Source organism: Vulpes vulpes, chromosome 6 (assembly GCF_048418805.1).
Source record: "Vulpes vulpes isolate BD-2025 chromosome 6, VulVul3, whole genome shotgun sequence".
NCBI lineage: Eukaryota > Metazoa > Chordata > Mammalia > Carnivora > Canidae > Vulpes > Vulpes vulpes.
In genome coordinates this window covers 105673981-105695582 of record NC_132785.1, presented here as the reverse complement: position 1 = coordinate 105695582, position 21602 = coordinate 105673981, and the positions used below count along the sequence as shown (strand labels likewise).

General features: G+C 42.9%; 1 protein-coding gene across 50 annotated transcripts in view; it reads right to left on the bottom strand.

The window, feature by feature from the left end:
* The window catches only part of SIPA1L1 (signal induced proliferation associated 1 like 1), a 371521-nt gene that overhangs the window by 56443 nt on the left and 293476 nt on the right, over positions 1-21602 (bottom strand). For all 50 annotated transcript variants that reach the window (XM_072761869.1, XM_072761890.1, XM_072761879.1 and 47 more), the window contains 3 exons: positions 17526-18099; positions 16622-16896; positions 8656-8925 (listed from right to left, as the gene is read on the bottom strand). In XM_072761869.1, coding sequence (XP_072617970.1) covers positions 8656-8925; positions 16622-16896; positions 17526-18099 — 1119 coding nt within the window. The remainder of the gene's footprint in view (positions 1-8655; positions 8926-16621; positions 16897-17525; positions 18100-21602) is intronic.

Here is a 21602-nt window from a genome sequence, read left to right as displayed (position 1 = left end):
CATCCCTATTTTTATTTTGTGCCATTTCATATGCCATCATCATCTGTCATTTTAAAAATATAATGGGAAACCAAAAGAGTCAAGCAAAAAGTGACAGATTGGGACACTCCAGGCTGTTCAATGAGACTGGGTCCTGATTCTCTCCAGAGCGGGAACTGGTTGGGACAGTGAATGCCTACACATACATGTTTGCAGGGCCACAAGCATAGGTAGGAGTCAGCCCTTCCCCTGCCAGCCCCCCTGATGTATTCACACTAGGTTCCTTAAAATGAGCCTGCAGCTCCACAGCAAGTGGTCCAGGGCCACTTTATGTGGCCTGAGGCAGTGTCTAACAAGCCCTCTTGTGACATGGCCACCAGCCAAGCACCCAGCACTTAGCACAAACACACCCAACACAGAAATATATACTCTCGAGTGGGAGAGCGACTCAACTCTGAAGACCAGCCCTAAGGACACTCTGCCCATCCCATTATATATAGCAACTGTTTCTCCAAGTCAAAAGGTAATTAAATCTACTTCTCTCAGCAAGCACTTGAATGCTAAGCAGATCCAGAATGGCCACTCTGTAACCATACTGAGTTGATTCTCACAAGTGGATGCTGACCATAGACCATTCACTGTCCAGGACTCTGAACAAAAGGCTTTTGGGAAAATTTCACCCGGATGATTGTGGCAGTGGATTTGGTAGCTAATTTGTCATAATTATCACTAATTTCTACAAGTTTACATATATGTATTATGCAATCAACAAATATTAAAGAAAAATGTTAGGGGTTTCAAATATAAGGCAGCAGAATATACTTTTTTTCCCTGTGAGTTAAATTCTCAATACACGTGTTCATGTAGCTGATGTGCTTTCATCACCAAAGCCTAACTTCTCCATGGGAAGGAGGGTGACAGCAGGACATATGTTAGATCTAGCTTCTAGGAAGGCTGGCCTTTGTGTGTGTGTGTGTGTGTGTGTGTGTGTGTGTAAGAATTGAGGAAGCCCCAGGGCCATGGTGGGCCTCTGTAGAGCCTCCCATAGGTGTGACCAGGCCAGGCCTCCTCGGGCAGTCCTAATGCAGCAGGCCCCTTCAGCTGGGTAGGGGGGGGGGTAAGATCGTGCTGTTGGCTGCTCACAGGACTATAGTTCCGTAGTGACGTGGTCACATGCCACCTTACTGCTCTTCCCAGAACTCTTAACTGTTTTTCATAAAATCCTCTTGAAGGTCATTCTAATTTGCATGGATGAGTTTTCCAGAATTTTCTACACCTTCTGCAAACACACAGCTCACCAGGGCTGTTTTCAGCACAGTAAACCGTGACACTGTTGCTGTAGACAACATGACCTCCTTGTGCAAATTCAGTGACCCACCATATACTTAGCTTGGGTTAGGCTGCAGAGGGACTCACCAGGCCAGGCTGGCAGTGCCACCACAGCCTGAGAGGGGTCCCCCAACCCCCCGAACATGATCTGTTTCCCCTCCATGAAGCTGTGTCTGGAAGAGCCTCTACAAAATGACAAAGAGCAAGCACCATTTTCTAAGTCTCAACATGTGGCAGGCCTGTCCTAAAGTTCAGATCAGGTACAGGGTCACCCTACTACCTTAATCAATCTTCATATGAACTCTAGGGGATGGGGCTGGTGCTCACTGGATTGTTGGCACCCTGAGGTACAGAGGGGACAAGGAACTTCCCACATGGCTTCCAAGTGGTGGGGCCAGAATGTGAACCAAAGCCTCTGCGCTCCTGGAACCTCTGTAGGGTGGAAGCCCTGTGGGAACATCTGTCTGGGCTGGATGCACGACAGCTACTTAGCTGGCCCACAGAGTAACTTCTGAGCACTTGGAGAGCCTGAGCTGGGGGGGCCACACTGGAACACTCTGATCTCATTCCCTACGTCCTTCTGGAGTGCATAAAGGAAAGGGAACGGGGGCAGGGTATGAGTAACTCAAGCACTCTGCACATTTCCTGAATACTTACATAGGAAACATCACTGCAGTATAATCTGAACATGTGAGCCTGCACACCATCTAACTCTAATCCCAGTGTGGATGCCACAGTCATCAGCTCCTTTGGAGAGCTGCAGGAAAAGGAGCCTTAAGAGACCAGTGAGTTTAAGTCAAGTATGGCCCTCTGCTTTTCCTCCTCATCTTGGCCGATAAATACAATACCATAATTCAAGTTTCATCTAAACTGAAAGCTTTTATAGGAAATTCAATCAAGAACAACTCACATTTCACTTTGAGTCAGTGTGAGACAGATTTACTCAATGTACTTTTAAAACAGGAGCATTCGAAACTTAGCCAACAAAAATCAAGGACTTCTACTTAAATCCAGCTTTAATTCTATAGCTTTGTCAGACTACTGAGTCTTCATTTTTACTGATCTTTTAATTTTTATAAAAATGAACTGATTGATCAAGTGTGCACTGAAGGGTGCATGGATAAACAAAATGTGGTATCTAAAGAGAATGTAGTATTATTCAGCTTTTGAAAGGAAGTGTGAATGGACTGAATGTTGTCCCCCCTAAACCACCACCACCACTAAATGTATGTGTTGAAGCCCTAATCCTCATTGTAATGATATCAGCAGGAGGGCCTTTGAGGGTGATTAGTCTTAGGTAAGGTCATGATCCACAATGGGATCAGTATATCCTTGTAAGGAGAAAAAGAGAAACCAGAGCTTCCCTCTCTCTGCCATGTGAGGGTATAGTAAGAAGCCAGAAGAGGGTCCTCATCAAAAACTGCATCTGCTGGAGCCTTGATCTTGGTATTCCCAGCTGCAGAACTTTCCGAAACAAACAACTGCCGTTTAAGCTGCCTGGCCAATGGAGTTTTGCTATAGCAGCCACTACTAAGACAGGAAATTCCAATGCAGATGAAACCAAAGGCACTATGTTAAAGTGAAATAACCAGTCCTAAAAAGAAATATTTTATGATTCTACTTACGTAAGTAGTCAAATTCATAGAGATGTAAAGTAGAATGGCGGTGACCAGGGGCGGGGAGGGTACGGGAAGGGGCTGTTTCATGGGGAGAGTTTCTGTTCAGCTAGGTGAAAGGTTCTGGAGATGGATGGTGGGGTGACTGTACACAGTGCCACAGAACCCCTCACTTAAAAACTGTTAAAGTGGGAAGTTTTAGGTTATGTATATTATACCATAATAAATTTTAAAAAATAAAATAAAAGAGGATTTATTTTCTCCTGAAGTGATTTACTTCGGTTCCTACTTCTTTTAGTTCTTTTGCTTATTGGTTTAATTACTAAATAAGGTTTTAAAAAACTGATGGTGGGCCTATGACAATGCCAGAATTTATAGCTGATCCTTGCGGATACAATGATAAATAAGACAGGCTAGAGTTGGAAAAACTGACAAATGAGATTAAAATGAAATATACAGTTGACCCTTGAACAATGTGAGTTTGAGGGGTACTAACTGCCCCCCCATACCCACAGGTGAAAATACATGTATAACTCTCAATTCTCCCCAAACTTTACTAATAATCTCCTGTCAACCTGGAGCCTTACTGATAACATAAGCAGTGGATTAACACATATGATACATATTGTATATATTTTATACTATATTCTTAGAATAAAGTAAGCAGATAAAGAGTTTTAAGAGAAGATACATTTTGCAGTACTGTACTGTGTTTATCGAAAAAAAACTCCCATGTAAGTGGACCCGCACAGTCCCAACCTGTGTTGTTCAAGGGTCAACTATAATAAATTCTGTGCAGGACCAGTTGTTAGCTGCGGAAACAAGGAATGGACGGGCAGACCGAGTAGGGCCACGTGCATAAGGCATCAAGGAGAGAAAACCTGGCAACAGAGTCCTTCACGGGGCTGGACCTGGGGTGGCAGGTGGAAAGTGGGCCCCCCCCGGGAGGTGGACCCGTGCAGAGGGCGGCGGTGAGGAGCGCCTCCACTGTCATCAGCCTGCCCCTGCACTACGCAGCGCAGAGGTGGTGGAGAGCTGCCGTGCCCGAAAAATCCTAGCGTGACCCGACAGCCCCCACGCCCATGACAGGGAGGAGGCTTGAAAACCAGGAACTCCAAGAAGTTTGGGACGCCTCCCTAGATGGGTGTGGGGATGGGGAGGAGGGTGGAGAGGAAGTTGCTTATGAATCCTGGCACTGCCCTGGATACTCGGGGAGCCGGCCCTTCGCCGTGGGGGGTGACACGGGAGAAAGGAGAGGGGCAGAGGAGCAGTCCACTCGGGCTTGTGAGGAGGAGACACTCGCGTGACTTTTGGGGGCAAACTCGGAGCCGTGTCAGGCAAATGGATGTGGAAAGTCCAAAGGAGGTCAAGGCAGATATGCACCATTACGGAAGTGCACACGGGTGACGGCTGATGTTGCTGAGATAAACGAGCTCCCCCAAGACACTGCATGGTATCGGATTAAAAGAAAAAGTGATAAGGGAGCCACAGAGAACACAAAATTGAGGGGGTGGTGTCGAGGAGACAGGTGCAAAGAGCTGACCAAAAAGCACCAGGAATAAAGTTTCAGAGGACAGGGAAAGGAGTCCTGAAGGAGGGAGCGGCGAACGGGGTCAGATCCACTGAAGACCATCACATCCAGTGGCTTTAGCTGTAACCGGAGCGATTCCAGTGAGCTCTAAAGTTCTAGGATTTAAGGGTCCTCAAGTCACGCTAAAAAACTATGATCCAGGTGGAGAGCATCTGGAATGTGCAAGCCCTGAAACTTCTAACCACAGCTGACTTCCTTAATAGAGGAGGAGGAGGAGGAGGGATTAAGTGGCTGCTTGCTTTATGCCAAAGCAGAAAATGACAGTGAAGATTGGTATGGGACTGCTGAAATCTTAGACATCATCTCCTTATACACTAAACAGACATATGACTGTCATGCTCTCTGCCAGGCTGCACATGCAGCCAGCCTTAACCTCCTGTGGGGAGGTGCTCCCCCAGCTGCTCGGAGCTAAGCAGCAGGGAAGCGGGGATAGTGGCATCCAGGTAAGACTTAAAAGTACCAATGGTGGTTAAGATCCAACAGCAAATATCTGCATAAAGGCTGGTGATGCTTCAACTTAAAAAAAAAAGAGAGAGAGAAAGGAAAATTTCTTACTCTAAGATGCCTGTTGTTTGGCAAAGCCCCTGAAATAGCTAAACTTTTCTGAGCATGTTAACACAGATCAGGGCTTCATGGCTGATCCCACACTATGTTTAAACATCGTCATGTGGGGGCACCTGGGTGGCTCAGTCAGTTAAGTGTTTGCCTTCAGCCCAGGTTATGATCCTGGGGTCCTGGGACAGAGCCCTGGGTGAGGCTTCCTGCTCAGTGGGGAGTCTGTTTCTCCCTCTCCCTCTGTCCCGACCCTCAACCCCCACTTGTGTGCTCTCTCTAATAAATAAATAAAAATTTTAAAAAACCCTACACAGTGATGTGATAAGTTCAATGCACAGCAGATATTTTAATTCCATTCCTACCCTTACACTGGAGATAAATTTGAGGCTAAAATAGTGATTGTGTCTTATTACCTATTTTTGTTGAATAAATATTAGTTCTGTTCATAAATACTACTCCCCATAAATACTGTAAAATTCTGTACTCAAAAGGCCACCTGGAGAGCATAATGCTCACATATGTAAGCCAAAGAGAATTAGACTTTAGTCTATTTAGATAGCAAATGAATCCTCTGTTTTTACCGCATCAGTTTCTTTAAATAATGTATCCAGAACACAATTCAGTGAAATAATTCTTCTTAGAAACTTCAAACACCAACACATTTTGGTATGTTATATAAATCATGCCCTGGGTATTAAAGGAAAAAGGAAAATCTGTTCCACAAGTATTTTTTTTAAAATTCTTTCTAATGACCTTTAAGTCTGGGATCTTGCATAAAAATGCAAGAAAAACTATGCTTCTACAAGCAGTAAACTGGTGGTGTTATCTACAGTGAACCGTGGTGGAAGCAGCCAGGGTGAATGAATCAGGCAGATTTGTGTAGCAATCTAGGCAGGGCACACTTGAGAGAGCTGCTGGCTTCAACTTAAATACAGCTGGTTTCTCTATAGTTAAATACAACTTGCCTAACGTGGGGGAGGAAAATAAATGGAATGAAACTTATGTAAAGGCATAAAGGCAGTACTTTAATCCAGGATTAGGCTCATGCCATTATTGGTAAAGTAAGATTTAAGGTGTAGCAGATCCTACCATTTATTTTGACCATTTGCGATTCATCTGAAAGAAGTCACACTTTATAGACTCCACAGGTACATATGCAAATGGCACCCAGGGCAGGACTGGTAGGAAGGGGAAGGCTGAATGGGCGAAGAGAGACTGGCAGCCAGGGGCCTCTCTTACCCATTTCAGTAAGGTGTTCTGTTCTCAGTAACACCATGAAGGGGAGGCTTTCCAGTTATATTTTATTATATTTCACAGAGAAAATTATACTCCCGGGTAAATATCTGAATCTGAGGATTCATGGAGGACTCAGAAGTATTCCTGATGAATGGCATGAGTCTATTTCATATCTAAATATCCTTGAAACAGTAACAAAACAAAATTTCTCAAGTATTACCTTCTATTTGTGACTCCAAGTTAAAACTTAAAAAGAAATATGTAATGTATTCCTAAAAGTGAGCAATGATGGGATAGGAAATTGAATGCTTAAGTTTTCACAGAGGAAGAGTATCCAATTACCACACATTTCAAAAGGAAGATGAGCCAAATAACCCACATACCCTCTATATGTAGAACTGAGATTTTATAAGCCACCTAAGCCTCCGACATAAGAGCTGAAGTATTACTCCAGTGTCCTAAAGAATACCTGAAACTCAGTCTTAGAGGGAACTGAGGTTAAATTTCTCCGAAAACCACTATTAGCCTCGCTCTGCCACTTTCATTGTAAAGCTCCAACAGTCCTAGGGCTGCTCCTATGGTCTTATAGGGGGAGCACTCAAATTCCTTCTCCCCAGGGGTGGGGGACTGGGTGGTGGTGAAGATGGAACGGCAGACACAAGTCACGTACCTCCAGAAATCACCTCTCGAACTCAAAGAGCTCCATCTGGAAATAATGGAGCTGATGCATTCTCTAGCACTAAAAAGCTGCTTGCATTATAAGATGATAGTTAACTACAAAAAAATATTTCCACTTTTGAAGTCAGGATGTCCAGCAACAGGCTTTAGGTTTTTTTTTTTTTCTTCCAGGCTTTAGTTTCTGTTGCAGAAATTAAATTCAACACAGAATCAAAATATATCCTGTTCTTTTATTATACGGAATACTGTATAGAGAAAACAACACAAAACAATTTAACTTGTAAAAGTCTGATGACTGTCTCAGAAGAGAAAGAAAATAGCACTAAGAAGGTCCTTGTCTAAACAATGATTTCCTAGGGTTCATCTTTCCAAATGTGGGCCAAATCATGAATTCCAGTTCAGACACACACCTCGGGGAAAGCCAAGTTTGGAATGTGGAGAACAAAGAGTTTATTCAGAGATCTCTTGGATGTTTTTCCTCCTCAAAAATGATGAAAACAAGAGGAGTCCAGATGGGAAAGCAGCCACTTGGGGAGAGTAGTCTTTTATTGAGATAAAATAAGAAAGCTCTGTAAGTAGATCTCCAGGATTAAGCGAGGAAGTTTAGAAAGACAACTCGTTTTTTGATGTTGTTGCCCATAAATTATTTCTATCTGATATCCTAATATTTCTGAGCTAGTTAAGTGACAATGTCTTATGCAACAGTTCAAAAGTTAAACTAAGGTAAGAGACATCAGTGTAGTTTTTAAAACCTCCAGCTTTCTGCTCCCAATCTGAACCAGTCAAAGACATTTGAGCATAGCTGGGGCCCACTTTCTTTGGTGCCCCGTTTCCTGTCGTTCACTTGAACTAGACTCACATTTTGATCTGAGATGTGATCAAGACAAGCAGAAGTGCTGAGGAAAGGGCGGTGAACAGAAAGAAGTTGGCTTCTAGTGGGTGACTATCAGCTTATTGAATTAAACTGTATCCTTCATTAGCATAGGTAATTTACAGTGTCATTATTTAAAATTTTTAATAATCTTTATTAAGAAAGTGACACAAATACAATGAAAAAAAAACCTGCATTCTTTTGCTACTATTGTATCACTTCTCCCCAAAAGACGAAGACTGTCAAAGATGATAATATGGTCAATGTCCCCTCAATGAGTCTGCCAAGTTCTAACCCACGTAATCATTAAGTGTGCCGTGATGGTTTCTGTTGCTATCACACAGAAATGAAAGCACAAAGCACAAATACCACCAACTTAGAGCTGAATGCTTTGCTGGAATGTGTCCTCATGCATCCTTATGGCTTTAGAATGCTACCATGCTTTGAAAGCCACTAGGGCATGCACCTGTTTCTGTTTCAATTCCTGATTTCTTTTTTTTTCCCTTTTTCTTTTTCTTTGGCGGGGGGGGGGGGGGGGGGGAGGAGGCAGGAAGAGAGAGAGAGAGAATCTTAAGCAGGCTCCATACCCACTGTGAAGCTGACATGGGGCTCAATCTTACAACCCTGAGATTGTGACTTGAGCTGAAATCAAGAATTAGATGCTTAACTGAGCCACCAAGGCACCTCACAATTCCTGATTTCTAGGAAAACATGGGACAATGTAAAGCTAGTGCTTGTGGGTCTGGTGCTCTTTAAATCTGGGGCCGAGATTCAGAGCAAACCTTTAAAGGCACACTCACCGCCTCTCCAATGGGCGTCCGTCACTGGAGATGCTTCGAGGGATGTTAGCGGCTCTTTCTGGAGGAGGCATCTTCCCATCTCCTTTCCCAGCATTCAGCCTCGAGGTCATGGGACTCTGCACCTGGGAGGGGACTTGAGGCGAATGAGGCCCCTTGTTGGCATTCCTCTGCCATTTGTTATTATTTCGGAAGGGAAACTTGAATTCGTATGATACCCCTTCATTCATCTTGTATTCCATCACTGGCATGCGGTAGGTTTCAGAGCAACTCCTATCAGGGGCACAGAAAGAAGAAAAATTAATATTGCTTTTTCTTGTGGGTGGAACAACACTGTTTCTCATTAACAGTTAAAATGGATCAAACACATCATCCTTTGTTTCAAACTGTCTTTTAATCATTGGGCCCTGTAATTACTGTCCTTTCAAAAACCAGAACCCCAGGAAGTACTATACTGGTATATTTTCTCTTGCTCAGTCTCAACTAAAGCATCTGAGATATGGAGTCTTGAAAAAGCAGTGAGATTCACAGTCATCCTGGTGGGTGGGGGGACAGATAAGGGCAGAGTCAGTACTGAGGCCTGAGGAGGGTGGGCCACAGGCCAGCAGAACCCTAAGACTAGGCCTCGGAGGAAGCAGGCAGTCAGTTTTACACATCCTTCATTTAGTGTCATGACTGGGGACCTAAAAAGGTATTGAATTTGTTTGGAATCTTAATAGTCGAAAAATTAAGTGGTGATAAATTCTGAAATCCAAATTGAGAGCCAAATTTAGCTCAGGAGGAGAAAACAAAAAGCCAATTATAGAAATTCTGCAATTATCATATCACCAGGGAACAAAGCATAATCTGAAATCAGACCCCCCTCCCCCCACCAGCAAACAGCTCCCTAGCTGGGCTGACCCCACGTAGCAGCCTGAGTGAAACTGACACCCCAAATGTCCTTTGTTGCTTTACCCCCCCCTTTCTTGGTGCTACTGTCCCAACCCCCAAACCTTAAGATATGTGGAACTCACTCTCCACTTCCTTTACCCAAACAACCAAGGCTCAGTCTATTATAAACTTGACTGATGGACAAATTACTGAGAAAAACCTATGCCCAATAAAGCATTAACTCAAACAGTGCACTTGGTTTTCATTACTAAGCAAAAAAATGACTTTTTTGCTTAAAGGAATTTCAAAGACTGAGCAGCGAGTGGGGGGACTGGTAAAGGAAGGGTTAAAAGTGATTCTAAAACACTTTTAGAGAGGAAGGAGAGTCCACACAGTACTGTCCATAGAGATAGTGCAAGCTAGCAGCCACATGAAAAAATTAAAAGGGAACGGGTGAAATCAATATTTTACTTAACCTACTATATCTAAGACACTACTGTTTGAACATGTAATCAATAAATCAATATAAAAAAATTAGCGATTAGGTGATGTACACTCATCTAAATTTGGTGTGTCTTTTACATGTATAGCACTTCTCACTTCGGACTAGCCACATGACAATGACCCCTTAGCCACAGGTGACTTGTGGCTCCTGACTGCACACACAGTACAGGTCCAAAGCTTGGGTCTTGATTTGGGAAATGGGCTTGTGTTGGTGGGAGAATAAGCACAGTGGAAGGCGCCAGTGTGTCAGGTAGGACTCCTGGCATTTCTAACGTGTACGCTGCAACGTGCCCTCTCCCACACCTCCACGAGAGACACGGGTTTTCAGAAGGGCTGCTTCAGAGGCACGTGTATTTGCTGGGATCCTTGCCTGCTCAGTCTCAGCCTCAGTATCCAACAGGCACCTTTTCTTAGAGTTTTCTTTCCATTCCTGATTCCCTAAAAGCCTAAGTTAACCTTAATCTGATTCTCTGCCCAAGGCTCCACTGTACCCCTTAGAAGCTTTAATGACAGTGGCTTTCAAACATTTGGACCATGAGCCTAGTAAGAGATACATATTACACTGTGATGCAGCCCAGCTACAAATACACACACACACACACACACACACACACACACACACACACCCTTTAATTCTACTATATTCTCTGTTAGTCCATTTCATTAAAGAAACACACTGAATGCAGCTTCCTAAATGAATTTCATGATCCATTTAGGAGTTACAACCTGCAGTGTGCAAAACACTGCTTTATGGCACATCTGACATGACTTCTGGCAGATAATGACTTCTTATGTAATAAACCTTTCCTCTGATAGGAAGGAATGTCACCTCAAGCTTTGACATAATTTTTAGTTTTGATTCTGATAGTTCCGACAAAAAAGCTGCAATACTTTTTTGGTTCTTAATAGAGATATTACTGTAGTATGGCTTGAAGTCTTCCATTTCTGACCAAATATGGCATATTATACAGTCAGTTGTGCTCTGGGTCTATAAATATAATGCAAGAATGTGGCAGCGTGCAAAAGGGGCAATAATAAAAACTTGCAAAAATCCATGGGAAAATTTCCTTCCACCTCAAAATCAGGACTAGCTCTTGCTTCACTTCAGCAGTGGTCTGTTTAACTTGTAAATTAAATGAATCATATCATTTCTACAGCATTTATACACACACACACACACACACACAACACACACACACACCCCTTCTTTCTGTTGGGTGCTAGCAACCAGCACATATTCAGAACATTATTTTCATCTACTTTGGGCACTTTTTTTTTTAAAGGTTTTATTTCTTTATTCATGAGAGAGAGAGAGAGAGAGAGAGAGAAAGAGAGAGAGACAGAGACACAGGCAGAGGGAGAAGCAGGCTCCATGCAAGGAGTCTAACACAGGACTTGATCCTGGGACTCCAGGATCATGCCTGGGCTGAAGGCAGATGCTTAACTGCTGAGCCACCGAGGGATCCCCAAGGGCAAAAACTTTTCAAAAATGTCCCAACAGGTCATGTTTTCTCTTCACCACATCCACAACTCCCTCCCTGCCCACCCCCCCGACAGATTCTCCCATTGGCTTTAACTCCGTGGTACCCGTACATGCACCTTTACAGGCACAGGCTGCTTCATGTCCATACTGCATCACGGCAGATGGTAATAAGTAACTAATGATAATATAAACAAATCTAATGTACTATGTAACAGACAAGCTGCTTTCATCTCTGGGGCCTTAGCTTCTTTGGGAAATGAAAGATTTGGAATTGGTAATCACTGAAGTCTCTTCTAGTTCAAAAAACTCTTTGAAATAGTCTTTTAAGCTACATAACATTTCATGGTAAAATCGGTTAGAAGACTCCAGTAGCCAAAAATTTTGTCTTTTCTTAATCTGTATTTCATTTCCACCACCTCTAACGTGGGGCTAGAAACCTCCTGCACAGTCGATGATAACAGGATGCATTATGATAAGGGAGAGCAGCAGGGAGAGAAGACTTATTCACAGAAAAGAAAAACAGCAGATCCACAATGCTAAACCTTGACCAACTCGCCATGTCTAACTGCCATCCACAATGGGACAGACCACTTGCTAGCTTCCCATCACTTACTATCTCTGAAAATATAAGAATGATATGTGGAATCAAGAAGTCAGTTGTACACTTAAGAACAAAGATAAAAGCTGGCTTTTAGTGACACACATGAAAATTCATAGAAGGATTTTTATTACGTCATTCAAGTCGGTGTGATGTTGAACAGCAGTGAACGCTGACAACGGGCCAGACGCTAATCTGGTGGCGCCGCAGCAGGTCTAGAGTAGGCACTATCATTATCCCCACTCTCTTAGATGTGACGGAATGGAGGCCTGGAGAGAGTAATCCACCAGAGACTGTAAGGCCAGGAAGTGGCAGAGCCAGGATCTGAACTCCCAGAATTAATCTATGTGGAAATTAGAATATTCAAATCTAACTTAATCTCATTTTAATCACTAACTGAAGAATACATCTACTCCAAATCCCAGACTTCTCCACTTCCAGGGACCACTCATTTCACTCAGAGCACAGTCTGCAACAAAATGGAAAACTTAACAATCTTTAGAGAGTGATGGGTGACAGCAATTACAATTTCAGTATTTCAGGCCTACAAGACACATGGCACTATGTTGAAACCCGGCTGGTTGAAAAGCTACTCCTCCTCCCTACTCTTTTTCTCGGTCTTTTTATTCTTTCTTTCTCCTTTGGTTTCTGATTACCCATTACTCTCAACCTTTCAACACTAAGAATACAGATAGAAAAACCATCGTACAGCATACCCAACAGATCGTCTCAACAATGGACTCTTGAATCAGTAGTCCGATGTCTGAGGACAGCTAGGTCCCTCAGGTCATGTGATTTGGGTTTGGAAAAAATACTTAACCTCTTTGCACCAAAGCTCTTTTGCCTGAAAAATGAGAGATCTGAACCAGATGATCTCTCACAGCCTTTCCTGCTCCAAAGCAGTATGCTTTTGCATTTTGAATACTTGCTTTAAAATGAAGACAAAACTCTGTGATCCGTCCTACTTAAAAAGTGATTTGGTCCTTTTATGTAACTTGTTTGTTTTTAGCTCTTCCTCTTGAATGGTCCTTGATTGCTTTCTTCAAAAGCTGTAGGCTAGTGGCCCTCTACAGAATAAAGGTCCACCACTCCTGTGTAACACCACTCAGAACATCATGATTTCATGTGGGTGAAATCTCTAGCAGGCTGTTTTTCATCTTGCCAAGAGAATGGCTGCTGAGGATTCGGAGATCACAGGCACCAACAGACAACCACAGGTCACGGGCTCCAGCACTCCAGAGTAAGGATCGGGTGGGGGTGAGGGGCCCCTCCTGATGTCTGACATTTCATCCCCTGGGAAACTTTCTGGTAGAGGCGTGAGGAAACAATGAATCCCTTCTGCAGGACTGCTTGCAGCAAGTTATCTTCACTGGTCCCACTTGATGGGTAGGCAGTGATGGAACCTCTCCAAACCCTCTTCTCATTGTTTTAGTGGAAATGGAAGACTTTTTTTTTTAATGCCCAATACACAGCAGGGGTTCAGGAACTTTACTTTACTTCCCTTGTCCTTGCTTCTCTTAAAAACAACTTTAGTATGAATACAATTCATAGAGGATCTGCTTATGTCCTAGAAATATGGAAAGAGTCCTATTTTATTTTTGTATTATGAAGCCCCACTTTGCTGTTAAACTGTTTTCAATAAAACAAAAAGCCTCCCTTTTCAAAACTGTGGACTCTCCCATGTGAACACACACGGGTGTTTGTAACTACATAGGGTCAGCACGCCAGGCGCGTGTGACCCATCAGGATCCTGGCCACTTGGAGCAGCAGGCGGCTGAGGGGCCGTGGGACAGGGGACCCGGAGGATGCTTATCCCCCCCGCTGGAGCTGCAGTAACAGCTGACAAAGAGAGTGACTAGTCAAAGAACAGAGTAATCAGTTGCTAGGAAAACAGCAGTGGGAGTGTGAAGTGTGGAGGAGAGAAAAGTGACAGAAGAGCATTATCTTATTTTGTTGAAAATTACAGCAAGGTGTTAATACTTCAACTGTTCCTTTGAAGTTGTTTCTAAAGGAGTGAAGGGGAAAGTAGGGCTTCCAGTCTCCCTAAGGCATCCATGGCACCATTTCACACCTGCCCAGAAGGTGTAACTGGCTTTTCGGAGGGAAGCCATGGAAGCCGTAGTGTGAAAGGCACATGGTGTGCTTCCCAGGCATGGGTCTGTACGGTGCACTGATCCTTCATCCCAATCTCCCATTCTACACCCTAAAGAGGGCAGGTTCCTAACACCTTCCTGTCCTGTCACTACCAGCTCTACTGGCCAGGAAATTGGCAATCAGTGTCTCAGCAGCACTGCTAGAAGATGAAACAAATATAGCTCATTCATTCAGGGGTGTGCAGGGGCCAGCCTGTCTTGGCTTGCAAAGAGCCGACCGTGGGCTTCTATCCCAACTCTGAGTACAGCGGTGTCATGCTGGTAGCGAGAAGTCGACCACAGAAGCAGTATTTACATCTTGGGAATCATCAAATGCTACAAATCTAGGTTCTTTTCTTCAATAGAAAGCCAACATACCAGCAGATCCCTGCTTATGCTACATAAATTAAAAAATAATAATAAAAAAATAAATAAAAAAAGAAGGATTTGTGCCCCAAGCATACAAAGACGTAGTTAAGAGCTTGGATTCTAAGTGAGATCTAAATTTGCCAGGTAAGCTTGAAAAGTCCACGACTAATCTGAGTCTTGGTTTCCTTAAAATAGAAATAACATTAACACACCTCATAAGGTTGTTATAAGGATTAAATGTCCGAATCCATGTAAAAGTGTCTTTTCTAGGACCTGGCAAATTAAATTCTCAGCAAATGTTAGTTGTTTTTACCAACATAACACAGCATACATATCTGGCTTAGTATATTGCTATAGATAAACTACCTCCTACCACAGATCTATCTATCCAGGGCTAGGCCTCCCAACCCATCTTTCCAGGAACAACCACACACAATTCAATGTTGGTAATGTTGCCCATCCATTCATCACAAACACTCATGGGCACCTATTCCTTCTCTCCCCATCCCATACAAGCTGGGGAGCCTATAAGACAGGGGAAAGGCTTCTGAGCAGACTAGATGGCACTACACTATCCACAGACTCACTCGGACCTTTAGTCCTTAGACCAGTGTCTTTATTCTGTACTGTGTGTAATTAAGGTTGACAAGTTACAAAGCTTGGTTATCTTCTTCAGTTTTAGAGCTGCCTATTTAGAAGCAATCAAGTAGATGATGTGAAGGAGAGGTCAAGGGACAGAAGGTGAGCGCAGAGCAGCTGGGTTAGGTCATAAGGACCTAACCACCTATATGACCCGCCTCCAGAGTCATTCCTGAATCCCAGTTCAGCAGAATGCCTAAACATTAATGGTAATGCGCTTGAGGAAACCAGAAAACACCTGGTTAACTAAGGCAGGATATGTATGTTTAAGCTATTAGACAAAGGGAGTCCACAATATTCTGACAGAGGCACCTCATCTCTGGGCTGTCTAGGCAGTCAGCAATGTTCAGAAACACTACCTCAAGCGCAATCTGGTCTGCAACAGGTGGTCTGATGAACTGAAGTATATGTAGATTGTCATTGCTGCTTACTTTTTAAAGGACACAAATAACCCACTGTAACTATTTACACGATCTACCATCGACTGTTCATGAATCTGTGAGAGCTCAGGTGTAGGACAAGTCATGTTTGTAGGGGGGAGAAACCAGGTTAAGGATGTTGTCTTGGCTTTAGAAGGCCTAAGAATTAACTGCCAAAGCTTAAGAGAAACTCTTGGAAAATAATGGGCTGAAAGCAAATTAACTTATTGGGGGGAACAAAATACCTAGTAAAAATAGCATGGACATGCCCAAAGAAGAAAAGAAACAGTTGATTAAATTTGTTCCATCAAGAAACCTCCCCAGAGTCCGAGAAATTAAATTTTCAAGAGTGCTGCTGGCTTGGCAGGAGCTAGGAGGGACAGGAGCTCCTGGACTTCCCTCGGCGAAAAGGCTGGGGACCAAACAGCCAAACCATCGTGAGCAGGACCAGCTCATGTGAAGCCAATTCCTAACACACACAGATGCAGTTAAGAAAATGCTTGCTAAGTCACGTCCAGGGCTCCAGACAGGGAGGAGAGGTCAAAACAGCACTCTGAATTTTGGAAAGAAAAAGGAATAAGAGTGTCATGGAACATAAAAGAAAGAAGCCTGACAGTCTGTGTTGCTGAGTGTCTCCTAATATTAAGCACTCACTGTTTCTTAGGTACTGGCACAAGATATTTAAGATGGCTATTACTGGCCTTCTCTATCTGTAATGGCAAGTTTAGAAACCCACAGATGTAAATCCTGGGGATGGTCCAAGTCACTCACTCTTTCCAGCTGCTGCTGCCACAACGAAGAGGGAGCTAAGTCCCGAGTCAGACTTTCCACAGATGGAACCTGGAGCACCACATGTAACCTGGCACGATTCACTACCCCCCGGCCCAGTGGGTTCTACATGGTGTGCAAACCCGGCCTCGGATGCCCAGGTTCACAGCTGCCAACTCAGACCTACCTCCGTGGGGTGCAGTCATCGTGAGGGGGGATGATGACGACCTTGACTGTGACGGATGTTCTCAGGAGATCAATCATCTGCTCGTGGCTCAGGGTGGCCACCGCCACCTTGCAGATCTCTACCAGCCGGCTGCCCTGCCTCAACCCCGCCTGCCAGGCATAGCCGTAGGGCTCTACATCTGCCACGATGCCCTCATAGTTGACATGGAAGCCAAGCTGCCCTAGCCCATTCCTTCGCAGAGTCATCTCCACCGATTCACAACCTTTTGACACAAACTGGACAAGGAAACAAAAGGTATCATGGTTTAATGCCAGAGGGTGTTAAGTGGCGGACAGGGAACTGGAAAAACACCGCAGGCAGGGTTATTTCTGAATACCCTGCTGCCAGCTGAAGAGCGTCTGGTTACTTCCCCTTCACTAACCCCCATTCATTAGGCCAAAAAGAACATACTTGTTGCATCCAAAGAACTCAATGGCTTCAGTGAGCTTACAAGGAAGCCTCTAACAGAGACCTACAGGGAGCTGGCAGCCAACAGAGGCTGTATTCTGCTACTTGCTTCGCCCTTAAAAAATTCGAGGTAGCAGATGCTCGATCGAACAATTCCTCTCAACAGCTAAAGCAGACTGGCTGGGCTACCTCACCAGCCATCAAGGCAGTGGGATCAGGTCACATGCAAATGGTCTCCAACACAAAAGCACAGCAAATGTGTCTTCTCTCACTGGTTCTACTTTTCCTTCTGAAAAATGATGGAGAATGAGTGTCACGTAGACTCCGCTTGCTTCATACAATCAAGGGAGTTTTCAGAGGAGCCGACAAAACAGCACCAATTTCGTAACTTGCTTCTAAAGTCTGTTCTGAAAGCTTTAGGAAAGGGAAACTGGGTAAGTGGAAGGAAAAGACTCACCTGCAACCTTTTGACAATCTCTTTGATATCCTCATTATTAATTAAACTCTCCACCGAAACACATTCTCCTCGCTCATAGAAGACTTTGAGGCTGGCGTCAGTTGAGGTCCACCCTATCACGTCTCTGCAGGAACAGTTGAAAACCACACTCTTTGTTTCCTGCTCGATGAGAACGATGAACTCGTTGGAGACCCCTAACAGGCAGTCTATTTCCATGGCCTTGTTGTAGTCTTTGGCCCGGACAGCCCACACAATGGCCCCCATGCTGCTGAGCTCAGCTCCTGGATATGGCTTGGACTTCTCCTTCTTCTTGGAGGCCAGAGAGATGAATGGGAACTTGCCAGATGGGTCAATAGGGGTGTTGGTGACATTCTTTTCTGCCAGATCTTTCAGGTATTCCTGGCGTGTCCGAGTTGCCATGGCCCGAAACTTTTCTGATTTATGAGCAGCATTTTCTGCATTAATCACTTTGGCCAGAAGGAAGTCCCTGAACACATTTGACTTAGGGAAAGTGACCCCTTTGGGGATGGGAGGTCCAAAGGAAGGCACGTCTCTGGACCTGGTGACGGCCACACTAAGAGACAAAGCAAAGGGCAAAAAGAGGAGCGTCAGTCATTCTTGGTCTCACAACATGAGAATAAAATAACACCTGCTCCCAAAAAAAAGGCATACCTCAGGAGGAAAAGAACTATCACGGTCCCACAAGAAATAATATATATTTCTATTTAACATGAGCACACCTTTTCATTCAACCACATTTAGGATTTATAGAACATTACATTTTTTCTAGTCTTAAAAAACCCAAAAAGCTTACAGTAAAAACTTTCCTCTCATTAATGGATGGTAAACCAACCATACTTCATGAAAAAAAAAAAAAGTGTACTGTAATATTCTACCTTTAAATACCTAATGATTATTTCTAAGCAGGGGTTACTATAATCAGCATAACGTTTTAGAACAAACAGATTTTCTAAGAACACAATTGTAGTCTCCATTTTAGATATGATGTCTATGTGCACACAGCTTATAATGAAAATATCCAAAGATGCATGACATAAAAGCAATGGATTTTTTTCAAAATTAAACAAATCACTATTTGTTGGCCTATGCAACCAGACCAAAAAGCATAATTTTAAAATAAAAATTGTAATTGCAGTATTAAAATGATTATGATTTTTAAGTAATAGCAACAGTGCTTTAAAATCAAATTTTTAGACTGAGCTATTCTTTGGTCCACATTCTCTACCTTTGGTATATGATTCTGACAATTTTTCTGTGAGGAAATAGTTTCCTTTTCCTATTCCTTTAAGCAAGATTGATTTGAGAAAGCTTGCCACAGTCACTTTTCCTGCATAATATTGCTAAAACTGGGACTAAGATAAGGATCTTACGAGCATCTGTAATAACCTGTTATTTTTAATCTCAAAAAGGAAAAAAAATCATGTTTTTCCTAAAACAGTAACAACAAAAGTTAAATGGAAACAGAAAGGTTGTGTAAGTTTTCTGTCATGTTCTAAGACCACAGTCTAGGACCTTAGTGAAGTTTGAGAGGGCTGGAAATGATGTTTTTAACAGATCGAATGTCCATCTTTTCAAATTATATAATTATTTTAAAAGTCAGTCCATTATGCATTGTACTAAGTAATTAGGGAAGTAATACAAAATGCTTTTTCTGAATTTCCAGAATGGAAAAATCATAATCAGAGAGTGTATATACCTTTCAAATAAATTGATGACCTCTATATCATTACTATTTTTTGTTCTGTTTTGTTTTTGGAAGGTTTTAAGATACTTAGCCTTGGTTTTCAAAAAAGGATTATTTCTCAGGAAAATAGGATACATGAATAAAAGTCAGGAAACCCAGGACAGAAGTTACCTATTTTGTCTGAAAATGCTATGGAATGGCCTATTGGTTGGTTTTCACAAATTTATTAAAAAAAAAAAAAAAAAAAAAGGGCTATCTAGTTGGCTTCATGACCAAGAAAGGTGGCAAACAACATTCCACTTTCTAACTGGAGAGGAGAATTCACAGAAGCCTAATTACACCAGTATTAGAAAGGCAATTCTTCTTGTCTACGGTGAGCTGTCTGGCTTGAATGCTGACAGCATTCAATTTGATCGTTTAAAAAAAAATCAAGCAAAAGATGTTAAAATCCAGATATTCCAGCTTTTCTAAAGAGGAATCCTATAAGAATCCAGAAACACCCCTTCTTAAATTGGCAATTCCTTCTCTTGCTAATTTCACTTCAAATTGTTATCCTTTCTCAAGAAGCAGCTGTAGTCTTCTTTCAAATAAGGAGAGGAAAATGCTTACCAGGGGGTGCCAGTAGGAGCACCATCTATCCACTTGCCCCTTAAACACACTGGCTTTCTACAGATCTATTTATTAACTGTTAGAACTTTAGACAAACATATATTGAAAACCCAATGATAATTAGAAGCCTCCAGAATGAGCTATCAGGGAAAGAACTGAATCCCTAACATATAATTATCAATGATTCATCAGTAGAGAGGTAAATGATACAGATGCTAAAATCAGTTTTGCATCATTAGAAATAGAACCCTTGCAGAAGATGAGGAGGATGATGCCCTGGGATGCTTTTTTCAAACGAAAGGTCTTGCTTTGCGTTAATCTAACTTCAAGGTTTTCTACAAGGTTAAAAGCTCATGGATTTAGATGCCACAGATTCCAAACTCCTGATAATAAGGCCTGCCTGCAGCTCAGAAGAAAAAATATTTTTGCCTCATAAGAAGCCTTTCTAGAACTTCAGTTTGCTATATATAGATACTTAAGATGTGTTAATTATAAATGGTTCTTGCTATTTGTAAAAGCAGATTCAGAAGGGCTCCTGCTTGGACACAGTTGTGTTAGCCTCATATACAATACGGTATCACCTTAGAAATAATACATTCCTTACAATCATAGCCATGCCTCACGTACTCAGCAGTGCTGAGGATTGGATGTTTCACTGCAGAGAGTTATCCCACAGACAGAAGCTCAGAGGCTGAAGCAATTACAGAAAGCACCGGAAGAGAACATGGTGAATTCAGTGTTCCTCAAACTCTGCCAATAAAATCTTGAGTTTCATCTTAAAAAGTCATCTTGATTTTGCATTCTCCTGAGGAATATCGGAGTTCATTTTAACACAAAAAGATAACCTGTCCCCCAAATCTTGGGAGTACTATTTAAGACTAGGAAGATGTTCTGTTTTACTGATGGATGGCATAGCCTTGAACTTCCATTTGAATGGCTGGTAAGAAATCTTCACTTCTCCAGGAAACAGACTCTGAGAAGTAAAGTGATTTGCCCAAAGCCTGATATAGAGAGCCTGGACTGGAATCTGAACTTGCAGATGGCCAGCAGAGTGCTCTAAGATAGTACCACATTATTCCTTTTGAAGGAACATTTTTAAACCTTCCACTCTTGAGGGGCTTGCAAAAAGGTACCACCCACAAGTGTCACACAGCTGAAGAGACCCCAATTAAGCTGGGCTTTGTAGCATGTGCTGGCATAGAAGACATTAGATAAAGTAGCAGATCTCGACACTGAAAGCCAATTTCAAGTTGATACATGAGACTGTTCCAGAGACATCTGAACAGAAGTCTCAATGGAAAAAAGTGAGAAGGTGATGATGTTTGAATTTCTGAACCACCATGGAAATGGCAATAAACAATTCCAACCCCAAATTTAGAGGAGGGGGCCTTAGCATCAGAATGGTAGAGGGAAATTTTCCCCTTCTCGGAGCTGGATCACACTGCCAGCTTGGAGAGCTTTCTCAGAAAGCAGACCTGGGCAAAGGACAGGAAAGATCAGTGGCAGAAGAAATAAATGTGTGCCCATCATTCCCTCTCTGGGGGGCTCTGGAATTCTAATAATATTCACTCACTGATGCTCCCTGAGCACCTCCTATGTGTCGGGCACTGGGCTCATGCTGAGGATCGAGGATAAGCTGTCACAGGCTCAGCCCTCCAGAAGCTCCAAGTCTAGCAGGGCTACATACAGAAGTCGGAATGCTCTTGTGGGAGGTGTGGAGCGCTACTGGAAACACTTTGGAAAGGCAATTTACCTAGACCTGG